Raw genomic sequence first — 13772 nt, forward strand, 5'->3', positions numbered from 1 at the left:
CGCTTCCAAAAGTTTGACGCCAAAATGATAAAAGGTAGTTGGACGCAAGGAGAATCCTTGCTGAAATCATGAAGTTTTTTCGTACGAGGCTTCAGCCTAGCTATGCCTATAACCTAGGACGTGGTTGAGCAGCAAAATTTTTTATTTATCGATGATGCTGAACCATGGTTCAAGCTGAAATTTTAATAACATTCTACTACTAAAGTTGAAGTACAAAATCAGTTTTGAAACAACGGAGGCTATGTTAGAATGGTCGATGCAAATCCTAACTAGGGTTGCTATATTACATATAATATTGAAAACGCCAGGAGTTTCCATAAGTAATTTAATGTATTATATAATCACTTGCTCTATTTAATTAGCATCAGAGTGATCTTTAAAACTAGGTGGTTGTGACATATGTACCTCTTTTATGGAAGTGTCATGCAGGAAAGAGTTCTTTACATCTAGTTATTTAATTGGCCAATGGAAAGAGGCAGCCAAAGATAAAATAATGCATATTGCTGAAGAGAAGAGGTTTAAATCGATTACATATACCACAGCAAATAGTTTTTTGAATCGAGTTCTACACAAATGTGATTGGTAATGTTTGCCATGGAAAAAGATGAGAGAAATGTAGAGGAATCTGAAGCCATGCTTTATGATGAAGAAGTGAATGGGTTCGCGATGGATTGAAGAGAGGAAGGAATGAAATATATCGAAGAAGATGAAAAGATAGCAGAAAAATTAAGGATGGGATGAAGAAGAATCAAATAAAAAGATAGTGACCTCTCTCGGTAACGGGAAGCACATATATGACGCTCACAAAGTACGATCTAATAATAATGAAGAACCTAGCCGCAAAGATATATAGTGACCCTACCTTTAATGGCCATAAAAGCTTATATGGCATTGTCAGAGTCTCAAAAGTTAATTAATTAATTCACTTCTTTTTGTTGATTTTTGGAGTTTGTTATTTGTTATGTCCAGATAAAATCACGTTATTATTTTGCTGTTATTGGCTTATTGCTGTCATCTGTTGTTATATAAACGAAATATGGCTGTGATGATACAGTCTTGGATATGTTAGTCACGTCGATCCACTAACATTAGCAAACACATGCAATGGTCTTGGATAACTAGTAACAATACTATAACAATGGTGCATGGAAAAAGGAAAGAGAAGAGAATAAGGAGAAACCAGAACCGAATATCTATATAAGAATTAGTATCATAATGACCATGAATTACATCAGAAAGAACAAGTCTCTATAATATGTAAGATCGAAGTCAGAAACAAATAGATGCAGCATGCGTGCGTGCGTGAGAGAGAGAGAGAGTGCGTGCGTGCGAGAGAGAGAGAGAGAGAGAGAGAGAGAGAGAGAGAGAGAGAGAGAGACTGCAGCATGTTTCACAAAATAGATATATGCTGCATGTACAAAAGGAAACTCGAGACTGTTATTGCCTGCTAACTGATCCAAAATCAGATTTTGGTTCTAGAAAATGAGTTTGATAATTTATTTGGTTGGATTTTGGTTTTGAATTTAAACACAAAATAGGTTCGAATTTAGGCTGATCCATATTTGAAATTCCAAAACTCAACTTAATTATATCCGTGTATGAATGTGTGTGCGCGTGCATGCATGTTTGTGTGTGTGTGAGAGAGAGAGATGATCAAAGGTAACAAAAATACTGAAAAGTGAAACCATCAAAACCATCTATCCTCGTAGCTGTCTATACGGTTCGTATATATAATGTTAATGATGCTTAATAATGAGGTAATAAATCTCAATACAACAAGTAACTTTAGAAAACATAGTACAAAGGATATGAATATACTGCAGTTATAGGAAGGCCTTAAGACCTCCTGGGCCCATTCATACCATTTGCAAAAAAGATAAAGCTATGGTGGTGGTAGATGGGCCTCATGTTACTCGAGGAAGCACCAAAATAACATTGCTTTGAGTGTACCACCTAATTTGAGTGCAAATAATCTTGGATAGTTGAACCAAGCAAGATTACTTCCCTAAATTAACCTTACTCGAAAACTCTTATAGCAGCTATTTAGGTACATGAAGCTCTCCCCCCAGCTACTTTGTTGAGTTTGTTAACTAATGTCGTAATTTTTTCCAGCATCCGCCATGGAGTTACTGTGGACAATGGTAACCATTGGAGAAAGAAAAAATGCCAACTTGTTTAATGGCCCACACCTAGACAAAGTTTGTCCTCTCCGATGATAAAAGAACAGCATATAAACATATATATGGATAAACTACGCTGCAACCAGAACAGCTCTACTCCTCTTGGCGTTGCATTCAGTGGAAGACAGGAGCAGTTAGAAGTCACAAGTCAGAACTCATGAAAACGGAAGGCTGTTTGAATTTTTTTTTTTCCCTTTGCTTTTTTTTTTGGTACATTGAGGGCTTACACTAATTTCATATGAGCACCACCATGAGAGTCCAAAAATGCATGACGAGTTTAGAGAATCTCATCAAACTGGTTAGCAGTAAAAAAGGCGACCCAATTCAGAAACCTTTCTTTTGAAGGCACCGGAGAAAGACCCGCCGGAATGAATTCAAAAAGAATGTTTGGAGCAGTTCCTTCCATTGCCTTGCTGTCTTGGTGCATGTGAGCGTACGTTTATTTTTCCTTTTCTTATTATTATTTTTTTCTGTTCTCATTTGTGAACCTTCTTGGTCCGCGGATAATAAATGATTTGACCTCTTCGTTTGTGCCTTTTCTTCATTTTATTTAGTTATTTTGTAATGAGGGACGACCGCGATCCGAATTTTATATGTTTAATTAATTGAATATTTTCTTCTTTTTTTATAGCCCAACTCTCCCCACTCTATACTAACTAGGTTTCACATTCAAGACGTTGACGTGCCATTTTATGGGTCGGAATGGCAACAAAATGCACCATTAAAATGTAGGTTCATAGAGTGGGGTTCTATCTATTTTGGATCCATAAATTTGATCGGAACTTTGGCCCACTTGGAATCTTTGTTATGACTTTCGATAACTCCATTTCTTCTATAACCTTTTTCTCTTTTTTTTTTTCAGAAAAAGTAGAAGGGACCAATTCGCACCTTATATCCTATACTCATAACATCACTCGGAAGACAATACCAAAAGGAATCGGGGACGATACCAACAGGAATCGAACCCATCCATCTCTCATATTCAACAGATTCCCACAAGGATTCCGTGTGATAAAAAAACTACTTGCAAGGATCACCCATTACAAGCTCACGCCATGTATCTGATCCTCTGTCTCAACGGCTACTAAACTAGTTATTTCTTTTCTCTATTTTGCTTTAACCTCAAGCCTTAAGAAAGGTATTTGGATGCAGCTAGCATTGTGTAGATGATCAAGCCGTGAGCAATGCAACGGGGGTGATTTTAATGAAAGAGGACAGGCTTTGCCTAACCCATTCCCATAACCGATATGATGGCTTTATTTTTTAGCAAAAGAGGTGATGCCTTTATGAATTCAACAAATAGTTCTAGCAATCTCTCTCTCTCCCTCTCTCTGATTCCAAACCTAACCGAAATCCATGGCTTAAGGTGTTTGATTTATGCAATGGTTTTAAAAATAATCCATGTTATGTTTATAAAACTAGGTTACTTGAGGATTCTAGTTCTCTGTGTCATAGAAAAGCCCATACTTATGACGGCCCAAATCCAAAGCCCACCTCAAAAAGGGCCGAAGTGATATGGAAAACAAAAACACAACTAATTATGTGCCTAAGTGCATATCGTATCTACGATGAAATTGAGTTTCTTCTTCTCCTCCTTCTTCTCCATCTTCTTCTTCTTCTTCAGTAGGATAAAAAATTTGTTTCGATCAAGCTTGGACATTGTTGTCGGAATAGTTGGCCTACGAGGACCAAGATGCATAATTCATGAATTTTGTTTAAGCAGTAGGATACAACTTTGTTTCTGTCGATGGTTGGACAATCTTGTCTGAATATTTGATTTGGATGGGCCAAGATGCATCACCACATGGCAGCTGTACTAGTTGTGACCTATGAACACTAAAGCTATTACCTTATGGTATATATAAGACTTATGCAAATGCAACAATACTACGATTTTGTTGACATTTAGTTCAATAATCACTCTTTTGATAGAAAGACAATTAAACGATTGCTAGAAGTTTGGTGTCCAAGAGAGGAGATATAAGGAGATTCATGCATAAAAAGGAGGTGGCCCCTATTGGTAGGAGAAGGAGCTAGTCTAGGGCTTGAATAAAAAATTACTAACACACCTCCCTCGTATTGGATTTGTATTAGGATCGGTGAAAACATCAATGGGTCTCATTTTCTTCAAAAGAAAAGAGTAAAATGAGAAAAAAACTAAGGAGAGCACAACTAGTCGACAATCTCGGTGCTAGGAAGTTGAACATGAGTTTGGTTTTAAAACCTAGTCAGCATTAATGCTTATTTTAATAGGAGGCGTTGAAATGTTTCTTATTTTATCAGATGAACCTATTTGTTTCTCTAAAATATTATTTGGGAGAGATTTCAAGTTTACACATTCTCACCATCTGTTAATATTGTCCTGCTATACAGCCCAAAAAGAAAGGTGAATTAGGTTTTTCAAAAACTTTTTAACAAAAACTTAACGATGATTATTAATTCCAACAAAAGAGTAATAAGTAGATATGCAAGAAGTAAATATATGCAACACAAGCAATATAAACACACAAGATTTATAGTGGTTCGGCGCCAACTTTGCACTTACGTCCACTCCCCAAGACTTTTTTTCTTGAAAATTTTACTATATCTATCCCATATTACAACCCGATTGTTTTACACGGAATCACAATCAATCTAGTTGATTTTTTTTTCCAGAGAATCAACTAAAACCTATACCGATTGTTCTACTTAGGCTCACAATCAACCCAGTCAATTTTTCAGGGTAATCAACGGCAACCCAGTTGTTTCATGGATACAGTTAAATCTTACAAGCCTGCTGATTTTCACGGTGTCAACTACACCAAAAATCCCACACGAGATTTTTTAATATTTACTAAACAATGATGGAAAAATACACACACAATAACCTCTACAAAGGTTGAATTGATGCTGTTGAAGCTCAAGTTTGATTGCTATGAAAATTGAGATCTCAGTGAGTAGAGTTCAGCTTTTTTTGTTTTTCTTTCTTGCTTGTTCTTGATCTTGTGATGGAATTCAATGATTGGTAGTTGAAGCTCTCTCTATGGATATTTGGAAGCTCACTCTAATGTTTGAGGAGACTTTAAATGATCACTTCTTAGATTGATCCTGAAGTTGAAGCTTAAAAAGTAGTGTTCACTTATATTTCTTTTCTTTTACCTTATCCACTCAATTTTCTTAATCCATCTTCTTCTCCAATTCAATTGGTAAGCATTATAGCTTAAAAAGATCTTTGAGAGCCGTTTTTAGCTGTTGGAGAGAAGAAAATAGCAATTGGAAGCTGTTGTGTATTTTTTATGCTCGCAAAAAACTAGCCATTAAAGCGGTCACGCGTAGAGGAGCTAGCTCCTGAAGTGCTGAGGCCGGTTCATGAAATCCTGGGGTCAGCTCTTGACGTCTTGAGCTTGACTTTTAAAGTGTCTGAAAATGGTTGTCTGATGTTTTTGACTAGTGGCTTTCTGAAGTCGACTCTTGGGGTTTTGGAGTTGACTCGTCCACTACAAAAGCTTTCGAAACACTTCAAATACTTCTCCAAATTTGAGATTTGTTTTTTTAGGCTTTTTCATGCTTCTCTGATATTTCAAACTCACTGAACTGCCTATAAAATAAATTGACTACTTCACAAAATCATTAGTATCATACTCAAATATTTTGTACTCATCAAAATCAATCTATTGGGTCAAAAGTTAATATTGCATGGTACATTAGTATATATTCTCGGTGCACCTCAGAAGAGCCAACTTGCTTCCAATCAACCCGATAGGGAGCTAAGCATACCCGACTTGATCACATATAGACTTGGGCACTGGGTCGGGCCGCCCATGGCCCAGCACGGCCCGGCACGAAGCGGGTCGTGCCTGGCACGGCCCGCTTGCTACAGTACCGGGCCGTGCCAGGCACGGCCCATTCAAGGGGGCCGTGCTGGGTCACGGTTTTCTGGCCCGCGGGCCGAGCCCGGCATGGCCCATTAGGGCCTGGGCTGGCACGGCCCGCTTCTTGGCCCGCGGGCCAAGCACGGCACGGCCCGCGGGCCAGCCCGGCACGGCCCATAAGGGCCTGGGCCGGGCACGGCCCGCGAGCCAGGCCCGGTTCAGGCCCTTATGGGCCTGAACCGGGCCCGGGCCGTGCCTGTCTCCATTAAAATACCCAAAATACCCCTCAATTTAGCCCAAAATACCCCTCAATTTAGCTGTTTTTGGACTGTTGGGAGGGGCATTTTTGGAAAAATCCCAAAATAGCCGTTGGAAACGGCTATTTTCTCCCCCCCTCTCCAGACGGGCCGTGCCAGGCACGGCCCGTTTGCGCCCGAGACGGGCCGTGCCAGGCACGGCCCGTCTCGTGCCGTGCCGGGCCCGGCCCGCCAATCGACGGGCCTGGGGCCGGGCCGGGCTTCGGTTTTCTGCTGAGCGGGCCGGGCCAGGCACGGCCCGTTTAGACCCCTGGCCCGGATCTAATCACATATAACTTAACCGTCAGAACTAACAAATACAAGTTTAAAAATTAAGAAAACTTTAGACATAGCTCTTACATTTACCTAGTGAAAAGTATAGAGAAGCCCAAGTCCAACCGGCCTAGGAGGTTGGAGCCCAGCTACGAAGTTTTGCTCGTGCCCTAGGGCCTGTCTTCAAAAGTCCTGTATACTGCTCTCTAGGATACCTCAAACTAAACTGTTCTTGCGGTATTAATCCCATCATATCATTGCCAAGGAGTCGTCTCCATCGAGCGGGTTATTTTGGATAATTTGCTCCCCCACGGACTAGCGTAACGGGGCTCAAGGGCAAGGGTTCCGAAGGGAGTACTCGAAGGTGAGGGCGAAACAATGGCCGCCATGGGCGGTGCACGAAGAACTCTTCTGACCTTCCGCTCTTCTTCTCCGGGCCTCTTCACCGGTTTCAATAGGTCACCCTCTTCTTCTCCGGCTTCGGCCTTTGCTCGCTTCTCTCGCCGCAGGCTTCCCTTAGCGATTGCCAGGTATTCCCCGCATCTTCCCCGGCTTTTTTTTTTTTTGTCTTTATTCTTTTCCTTCTTCTTCCTATTGGTTTCTTTCCTTTTTGCGGTTTAAAATGTTGTTTTTCCACGAGAAATCTGTAAAAGGTTATTTTTTTATTTGTATCTATGCTTCTTTTGTGGGGTGCCTTCCTTTTTGTTGTTGGATTCATTGGTTTTGTTCTTGAGTGCTGTTCCTTTATTCGATTTTTTTTTTGCAGTTCGTTCCTTTTTCTTTCCGTAATAATTGTTGTTCTTAGATATTCATGAGAAAAATTTCGTTTTTGCTTAAAACTTTATGCTTCCACTAGTTCTTTTTCTTGAATGTTGTTCCTTTATTTGATTTTTTATGTGTTCGTTCCTTGTCCCGTTGATACTTATTTTTCTTCCTGTTTTCCCATTTAATATTTCCATTTTCTCCACGACTATCTACTTCTATTACGTGGTAAACTTGTTATATGTGGTTCGGTTTACGAGCCTTTGGTATCAAACCCGTCGCCCTTCTTCTTATAATCATTCTTACTGTAAAGTAAATAGTAGCTTCTGATTTCAGACTTTTATTATCTCTATCAATTAAAGGGGGATGGCCATTCTTTGTGTATTTCATGGCCTGTTTGTATTCCTAAGAAATGAGGTTCTGCTATCTTTTTATTGAATTTCTTTCTGTTACGCTTCTTTTCATCATATAATATCATCCCGAGACACTTTCAATATCCATTATGGATTTTACTTACTTTCTCTGTTGGTATTTATAGGCTTCCGGTGGAGTTGGGTTGTGCGCAGTCTTTGATGCCACTGCACAGCATTACTGCTTCTGCACTGCTCACTTCAATGCTGTCTTTAAAGCCTGGAAACTGGGCATGGCTCTCAGAAGGTAATTCCTTGTTGTTCCTCGCATCCTGCATTTTGCACTTTGGGTTTCTGTAGAATCATTGTGTGAAATGTAGTGTATAGATTTACTTGATTTTAGCGGTATATATGATATCAAATGCCGGTACAGCTTTCGCTTTCTATGAAGGTTTTACTTGATTTATACTTTTGCTTGGAATGGTCCAATTTAAACAACTCTAATGCAGTAAATTTAGGTGTTTCAACTGTGGCCCTAAGTTAGAGGACTATGGTTGCCTGGAGCTTTAGCTTTACGACAACCGACAACTCTTCCAATATGCATGAGTGGCAGAATTTCTTGCAATCCTGGGCAAACTTCAGCTTAGGCATACAAAATTGTACAAGGATATATGGTGAATGAATTACAATAGTTAAATTCTTTCCTCAACTGCATGAGTTCTTCCTAATATGTTCCATTTTAAAACAATATTGTTTGTATGAGACTTTGTAGCAAACACATTAATATTCTAATATTGAAAAAGGTTGGGGATTTTTTTCTTGATCAAAAGATCCTTCCATACCATGCTTGCACCATTCCTGACATGAATCTGAATATGCTTTGATTGAAAGAATCCGAATGGTGAATATATCTGCCACCAGAGACTTGATAACTTCCAATAGCTGCATCCTACAATTCTTTCCCTTCTTCTTTTACCTGCTTCTGCTACATGTAATTAATCGTTCAACAAACACCATTGGCTTTGATACCATATCTAAACAGTCATTTGCTGAAGTGGGAGTTTCTTTTTCTTTGTGTCTTGCAAATCGCTTCTAATAGCATGTACTTGCATCTTTCTTTTTCTTTGTCATTTTCCCCCACCCTTGCTAACCGTGAATAATCTTTTTGTGAATATTATTGATTTTGATTTCATATCTATGTGCAAAAGTTCTCTTTGAGCCTTACCTGCCTGTCCCACCTTTTGCATAGGATTTCAACTTTTTTTTTCCAGCAAGAACGTGAATCCCTCTTAACCATGATCCTCCGCACCAGATGGATTTGTTCGCATGATCTGTCCCCTTAAGGAATTCAAAAGTAGATAATTTGTTGTTATTGATCATTAAACAAGACAATTTAGAACATGGTGATGTGGTAGGTGCAATTGTTGTATAAGGTCTGGTTACACGAAATAAGATAGCCAGTAGATAAGACAACTTGCGCCTCTAACTGGCAACCTTTCTACTTAGTAGGTATTTTCTTTCTACCCATTATCATTGTCACGTTACATTGATTTCCATCAAAATATTCTAGGCGTGAATGTAATGTTTGTTGCCTAAGGTGTTAAGTCTTGTCCAAAATCGATCGGTTTTGGCTAAGACTGACATGAAATTGACTAGTTTGTGAGTTTTAGCGGTCTTGGCTAGTTTCGACTGGTTTCAATGGTTTTGATCAAAACCAGCCGAAACTACTGGTTCTTTTTCCTTTGTGGTAGGACTTGCAAATATAATGCCTCTCTGTTCTCTAAACATCCTGCTAATCTGATTATGAGTAGGTTTTGAACAAATTATATTCAAAAAAGTTCTTTACTTATATTATACATTGACAATTTCCAATCTATCTTGCTGATCTAACACAGCAGTAATTATGTTATTTCATGTCTACATAGGATTTTACTTCCCCAATTTTTATATATCAGTTCCTAAAACAATAAAAATGTTAATATATTTGATTAAAGGAGGTTGATATAACTTTTATGGTTAGGCACTTGAAGTATCCAATGCTTTGACATTATAATGGAGTCTGGTATTGGACAAACTTGTGTCATAGTTATACCTAAAGGAGATACCACATCACTTTATTTCTTGTGACTCATCAATCATGCTCTAAGGGGCATGGTTCCATCAATACCATGCTCAAGAATGAGTGGAATTCCAAATTTTTATCTGAGAAGCCTCTAAATATTCTCTTCATTGTCTCCCCTTGGAATTATTGGAAAATGGAAAAGGGTCTTGCAAAAGTCTATCTTCTATTCCATTTATATCTAATAATTTTAGGCGCATGTATTTTAATGTGATACTATTGAATAGATGAAGTGTTTAGAAGGATGGCCCTTGATCATTCAAACTATATGAATTCTGATCCTAGATAGCTAAAAATTCAAGAGTAAAATGAAATTAACTTACCTTAATCTTTTTTTAAAATTTTTTTTTTGAATTTTATTCTGACTTTTTTGGCCAAAACTATCCGAAAACCAAAACTCTACCTAGGGAATTAACAAATTTCAAAACATTGATCTTGCCTCAATTACACATGGTAGCGACATTTTTTTTGTGCCGTAGCTTTGAGGCAATTATCTGTTAAGTCAAAATGCGCTAGTGCTTCATGTGATGCTAGTGTTTTCTTATGGATGATTTTGCTAGCTAATAGGTCAAATAAAATTTATGCAACAAAAAGGTATTTTACAAATCAAAATGTAAAATTGCTCCATGTTGCTAGTATTCTCTCATTCATGATTTTGGTCAAACAGCATAGTTGCAGTTTATATACTCTTTGTTTTCTGTCAAAATACATTTTTTTTCTTTAACAAATCCCACTGATGGTAAACAAGAGAAAATTCATATTCACTACAGAAAGGATTGATAACCTTGTTTCTTGATAATATTTGTGTTGGACATCATTTTGTCACATCAGTAAATGAATACACATCTTTAATAGACTAGGTCTAGGTGCTGATATTTCTTTTCCCATTCATGGTTATTACTTCAATAATAATATAGATGCTACTGTTTTTCCTAATTTCAGTGATTGGTGAGCATATAATATTTGAGATAACTATTGTTAATCTAGGAACCATTTTATTTATCATCTTGAGTTAGTGTCTTCGTTCTGGTAGATTCACAATTTTAATTAAGCAAATATTTGTGAAGAAAAGAGGAGAAAGTTAATTTTCACAACAGAAAGGACTTTTTTTGATGTTTTGCCTCAACAATTTTTCTGTTGGAGATTTTTTTTTCAGGATTTTTTGCATGTTAGTCTGTACAATCTTTCATATTTGCATATTAATCTCCGCCATCCTACAATTTTTGGCATACAAGCCCCTTGGGTTTACCTAACCACACCTGGACGAAATATTCCTGATTTATTCCTCCAATGATATTAGTTTGCTAAGGCTTTCCATTTTAGACTATTGTCACCCTTAAAAATGAGGGAGGGAGGGGAAGGGGGAAGGGGGAAAGATGCGAGGTTGTGAGGTGGGCTAAGAAATATGAGAGGAGGGAGGCACAGAGAAAAGAGAGGGGGGAGGCTCAGCGAAAAAAAAAAAAAAAACTGTCCCTGATCTCTAACTTCAGCGCACTCCAAGGAATATTCAGTCTTTTTCCAGCTCTAGTAACCCTTAACTATAATTTGGTTAAGGAACATTAGTGGAAGGACTCTTGACAATTGGTGAGCTTGTCATGCCTTCTCCGACCATTTCTTTGAACAGTTTTTTTGCTTAACTGGAGTTATTATCTTTTTCCTGGTATCTTAACTCGCATCATAACTCATTGGCTACTACAATCACCATCTGCTTCCTTTTTCATCTCGACAATTCCTTAATATTCAAGGGCAAAGCTGTCATCTTTCTGTGTTTAATTTATGCAATTGATGGTGCATACCTTCACTGTTAATTTACTTGCTCAGAATAACACAATGCTTCAATTGGTTGGTTGTCAAATCATGCAGAAGTGTTTTTATGCTCTCCTTTACAATTTTATCATTGTGAACCATCTGCCAACCAAAATATTACTCTGTTGTGGTCTTTAATTCTTAAATACTGGCTGAAATTTCCACTAACCTTATCCTTGATTTTGGTGGCATGCTGTAGGATTTGCAACGCCTCTATAGCAGGACAGATGAACTGGGAAAAAAGCAGGGACATTCTGCTGTTCAGAGCATATTCAGTTACCTTCTTGTTTCAAAAAGTATTTCCTTCAAATATTAGAGAACCCCACTGGCGTTTCAATGGCCAATTTCTGAGTGGTTTTTGGCCAAAACTTTTCATCGTTTCATGCAAGAGCTAAGTCGAGTTCACTTTAATACTTTTCTGATGTTTATGTATCTCTAAACTTGAGAAGATCAGCAATATGGCCGGCCTATAAATTTTGATGATATCTTAGTCAAGTTGATTTTTCGGTTATTTAGTTCTGAATCTTTTTAGGGATTTATGACATTATGCATGCTGGTACTGCTTATGTTTAGTGCATTTGAGGGAGGTTTCTCTATGAATTGTGTTTCAGTGAGGTTTCCCTATGCATTTTGAGCATGCTATTCCATTACTCACATCAGAACTGCAGAATACCTAGGAGAACCTTAGGAAAAACCAAAAAGTTGATGAACTGTTCATATGTTTTTTTTACTTTAAAAGTTATAATAAGATGGCAGGATTTATAAATATTATGTTTGTAGAGATTTTGTAAAATTAAATGTTCCTACCGCAGAAAGAAATGTATTTAAGAAGTATATATTTCATAATTTTCTGAAAGTTAAACCGTTTCAGTACATTCTAAAAAAATATATTTGGAGATTATCAAGAAAAAGGATAAGATAGCATGTTTCAAGACATGGATTTTCTGTTCTTCATTCACTTGGTATCCATAACTTACTGCTTGGTTTCTGAGAAAATAATATACCATCGAAGTATAGGACCTCCAATGTAAGATCTCTTCCCGGGGCCACTGGTGAGAGTATCCATAAACTGCCCAAGGATTGAGGGTGGTTGGTTATTCCAAAGAAAAGCATGGAGACCAAGGTGTGCCTAAGCAAAGCCTTTTGTCTTGCTGAGTTGCAGGGGTGGAGGAAGGCTTGAAGGGGGTCATTAATTCTGGATATAGATTTATCTAGGGAGCATAGCTTTCATTCAAAATATATGTTGGTATGAACTCCATGCAGGAGGAAAGGAGTTGTGACAGTATATTATCATGCGATAATTCGAACATTAGGCAACTTTTCATCAACTTGGTATATGTTAAAGCAGACTACCATGATAGAATGGGAGTCTCTTAGACACAGAGAAATAGGTGCAATTTTTCACAAAATGATTGAGGCTTCTGGAACGATGCATGCAGACTTAGTGATTTCATTTATGTTGGACAAACAAAGCCTCCATCTGTGAGTCTCATTTATGTTGTTTATTTTGTTTATCGTGATTTCCGTAATAAAATACGCAGGGATTAGAATTCAAATGGTTTGGACTGTGCAGAGCAAATTGCATGCAGTGCTACCAAATGTTTCGACCGCACGAAGCAAGTGTGAGGAAGGATTTCGATGATGCTGGTCATAGTGATTGGTATGGATCATTGGTTTTGAATGGTTCCCAATATAGATTCCACAAGAAGGGCATAGCTGCATGATCAAGTTAGAAATGCATGCCAAGGGAGGTAGACATTTCTAAAACCTTAGAAATATACAAGCAGAAATATCAGCGTTTGTATAGAAAGCAGTTGAGGAGGTGCCGGTTCTACTTTGCCGAGCTAAAATTCTTGTATCAATTCTGTCAATGCCGTGATGTGGATTGCTTCCCTCCTGGGCACTGTACATCGAACGCTGTGCATCATAACTTGCTTAAGCCTAAACTCTGTGATTATTTTACTTTAAAAAGTTTCATGGAGAATTGCACCTCTGTATTGTAGGACGTTGGAGAATTTGGGAGGAGGAAAAAAATGCGGACTTCTCTGCGTAAGTTTAAGGGTTCTTCACATCCCTGTCCGGCTTTTTTTTTTCTTCTAATTTTTGCTAAGCGCTTAGCGTTAATTAACGCCTAG

At 38.1% G+C, this 13772-nt stretch overlaps 1 protein-coding gene across 1 annotated transcript; it reads left to right on the plus strand.

The window, feature by feature from the left end:
- Window positions 1-6891: 6891 nt before the first annotated feature.
- LOC103715125 (protein NUCLEAR FUSION DEFECTIVE 6, mitochondrial) lies at window positions 6892-12238 on the plus strand. Its single transcript, XM_008802656.4, has 3 exons — window positions 6892-7130; window positions 7901-8019; window positions 11837-12238. The coding sequence occupies exons 1-3, from the start codon at window positions 6979-6981 to the stop codon at window positions 11854-11856; spliced, it is 291 nt and encodes a 96-aa protein (XP_008800878.1). The 5' UTR covers window positions 6892-6978; the 3' UTR covers window positions 11857-12238.
- The last annotated feature ends 1534 nt before the right edge of the window (window positions 12239-13772 follow it).

The sequence above is a fragment of the Phoenix dactylifera genome, chromosome 11 (assembly GCF_009389715.1).
Source record: "Phoenix dactylifera cultivar Barhee BC4 chromosome 11, palm_55x_up_171113_PBpolish2nd_filt_p, whole genome shotgun sequence".
Lineage (NCBI taxonomy): Eukaryota > Viridiplantae > Streptophyta > Magnoliopsida > Arecales > Arecaceae > Phoenix > Phoenix dactylifera.

Coding starts and splice junctions, on each gene's coding strand:
- LOC103715125 (XM_008802656.4), top strand. CDS start 6,979: ATGGCCGCCATGGGCGGTGCACGAAGAACTCTTCTGACCTTCCGCTCT. Junction 7,131..7,900: donor CTTCCCTTAGCGATTGCCAG/GTATTCCCCGCA, acceptor TGGTATTTATAG/GCTTCCGGTGGAGTTGGGTT. Junction 8,020..11,836: donor CTGGGCATGGCTCTCAGAAG/GTAATTCCTTGT, acceptor GGCATGCTGTAG/GATTTGCAACGCCTCTATAG.